The sequence below is a fragment of the Phytophthora infestans genome, genomic scaffold (assembly GCF_000142945.1).
Source record: "Phytophthora infestans T30-4 supercont1.2306 genomic scaffold, whole genome shotgun sequence".
Taxonomy (NCBI): domain Eukaryota; phylum Oomycota; class Peronosporomycetes; order Peronosporales; family Peronosporaceae; genus Phytophthora; species Phytophthora infestans.
The window spans coordinates 1-3,082 of NW_003306361.1; the positions used below are offsets into that span (position 1 = coordinate 1).

Sequence of the window (3,082 nt, forward strand, 5' to 3'; positions counted from 1 at the left end):
TCCGCCGTACGCAAGGCCACAATTGGTGTCGAGTTCGCAACTGCCATCGTGCGCCACCCCAACGGCAAGCGCATCAAGGCGCAGATCTGGGACACTGGTAAGCTGACTGAAGAATCTTATCTCGCTCTCGCGTGCCTAACGTTGCTATCGTCAGCTGGACAGGAGCGTTATCGTGCAATCACAAGCTCGTAAGGGATAATTTTAAGCTCTTTGTCACCAATATTTTAAATTCTGATAAGCGTTTGATTCGTTGTGGAAGGCACTATCGACGAGCAGCGGGAGCGCTCGTGGTGTTTGATGTGACCAACCGCGAGACCTTCAACAACGCACAAGAGCACTGGCTTAAAGAGCTCAAGGCTGCCGCAGGTTTAAGTAGTACGTTATCGAGTTGCGTCATGTTTGTGGGGAACAAGGTGGACTTGGAGTCGTCCCACGTGCTTCAAGACCCTAAATACGTGGACCAGGAACTCCACGAGTCGACAGCTGCAACGCTAGGACTCATGCACCACCGTGCATCCGCCAAGACTTGCCACAATGTGCGTCGAGCATTTGAAGATCTCGTGATGGCCATCTACAACGCTGATAAAAACAAACAGCAGAGGACCGACGTAGCGCCCGTTATCCAACTCGAACAGACATCCAAGTCAACCATCCCAAGCAACACGAAGCCTACCAAATGCTGCTAAGTACGAATCCTGACCAGAAATTTTGGTTATCAGTTTTCCTGTGCAGGATTCTCAGTATCCTCGCTTTTCATTGCGAGAGATTACGTAGACAATAGGCAAACAAGTTCATGACATTGGAGCTAGAATAATGACTAGAATTGCTGTTGTGTGTCTACAACTTACTCAAGCGACCACGACTGCGTTTGGCAATGCCAGTATACAAAGGGTCAATGTGTTCTTCCTCCGTTGTGGCATCTCCTATCGGCTTTCCATCCGGCGATATGAAGAGCGCTCCCACACGTTCACCGTTGACAATGCGCAGAAGGACTCCTGGCTCGGCCTTGGCAACTACAGCAGCACGGACAGCACCACTATCCACCGCTCTGATGCACGAGTGCTCCTTATCGTTCTGACCCATAGACGACACTCGTGACTCAGGCACGATGAACGTCTTGTCGCCTGCCTTAAAGCGCGAGATGAGCTTTCGATCTTCTCCTGAAGGTGACGAGGCCGTGTAGATGCCGTCAACATCAGTAATAATTACCATAAGATCCACTTGCATCTCTTGAGCAAAGAGTGACGCAAGCGAGTCATTATCCCACGCCATCTTCTCCCCACTAAGTAAAGGCGCCGTTCGACGTGTGATGACGTCGCTCTCGTTAATTACGGGAATTATTCCCACATCCAACAGTGTACCCAAAGTCTTTTTGAGATTTTCACGTACGGAAATCCGCATCAGACGCCAATATTTGGAAGCAGTTCAAATGGTACTGAGAGAACAACATCTCGTAGAGACTCTGGAGTCCACTCTGACCCGCCGCAGCACAGGCTTTCTCATAGAATTCCATGTTATCCTCCACTTGGCCTCCAAGATGAGACTGCATCGACCCCGATAGTAGGTACTGACGCCGTAATACCATTTTGCCAATAGTGATCGAGCCGCTTGATACGAGGATGATGTTGTGGCCACGCATGTGCAAAATTGCGATCTGTTCCACGATGTTGCCGATCTGCCCCATGGCCAGAAGACCTTCAGGAGAATGGACGATCTCCGTCCCAATCTTAATGAGGATGGTGCGAGCGCGACGCAAGTCTCTTCCGAATTCCCGCATCTCGGGCGACGTGAGCAGGGGCTAATGGTAACCAAATATCATATGATATTTTTGATAGTAATAGTACTATAATCGATATTAAATATTATTAGTAACTCATTTTTGCAAAAGTTAGCATAATATTTTTATATTAACTCGGAGAACTGAAAAATATTAGATACTACATGATACTTTATGATATTTTCCCACTTAAGTACGTTTCTTGCCAGCTTACCTCTGTGAACCGAGCGGAGCCAAATAACTTTTTCGATCAGGTTCTAGAAAAGCAGTAGGCTTTAAGACTGACGAGTATTTGCTCTAGTATTTCACTGTGACACAGACAAAGGCGATCGAGATGGAAAACTGCAAACGCTTGCAGCTGTTTAACGTTGATAGAGCGAAATCAAGACATTTGTTCTTGTTCTCTACCGATCTCCTCGTCGACATCGTGCGTCTAATAAACCTGCTGCCTGTGGCGCTAGATTAATGCGCTCAGCAGTGCCAACACACAACGCCAACCTTGCCGTCACTCACAAATGTCCCGGTACTCACGGTTGATTAGTAATACTTCAGCTAGTCGAGCGTTAACGACATCTGATTAGTTAATGTAGCCCGATTACGCAATCATTGAAAAATATAATATCGTATTAACTAATATTAAGTTGATATTTAATAATAATATTAACTGGTCTACAGGTGATATTTTCACAATATTAACTTCACCGATTTTGGAGTTACCATTAACCCCTGGACGTGAGGGAATCGATCATGGTCCACAGAAGCGGCAAAAACTGGAATGCAAAACCTTTTTGTGTTTTGCACGATTAGATGAGCAAAATGATGGCCTCAACTTATATTTAATTTTACAAGATCAGCATGTCTAGGAATCAATCGCCACATTATCGCGATTACTTACTTAAGTATGCTGTTACGTCAGCGGCTCACGGACTTTGCATCGTATTGATGCTCGGCCGCTCACTATTAATAACCTTTTCGCGTGGTCGTTCTGCAAAAGCTAGAAATTCCAGCGACTAAGTAAAAATCTGGTCCAAATCTCACGAATTTTGTAAACATTTACGACAAGCTCACGTACTTGTATCCGTTTCGATTATTTAGTGTGAGAGGGAAGTATTTCGCTCTTGTATGTCGCGAAATTATGGAGATCACGATGCAGATACGATGAGCGCACTTTTACCAAGAGCGAATTTGAATCGCTTTTACTTGATCCTGTTAGCAATTAATTGCGGATCGTCTGTTATTGTCGATACCATGTTTATCGAACTCGACAAAGAGTGAAAGCTTTTTGCGGCCGTCCTGTTCGTTGGA

The 3,082-nt window shown here is 45.6% G+C and overlaps 1 protein-coding gene across 1 annotated transcript; it reads right to left on the reverse strand.

The window, feature by feature from the left end:
- Positions 1-837: 837 nt before the first annotated feature.
- PITG_22313 (delta-1-pyrroline-5-carboxylate synthetase, putative) lies at positions 838-1,777 on the reverse strand (the record flags this gene model as incomplete). Its single annotated transcript, XM_002909836.1, has 3 exons — positions 838-1,098; positions 1,195-1,318; positions 1,386-1,777. 3 exons carry the CDS (start codon positions 1,775-1,777, stop codon positions 838-840), a joined length of 777 nt encoding a protein of 258 aa, XP_002909882.1.
- Between the last annotated feature and the right edge of the window lie 1,305 nt (positions 1,778-3,082).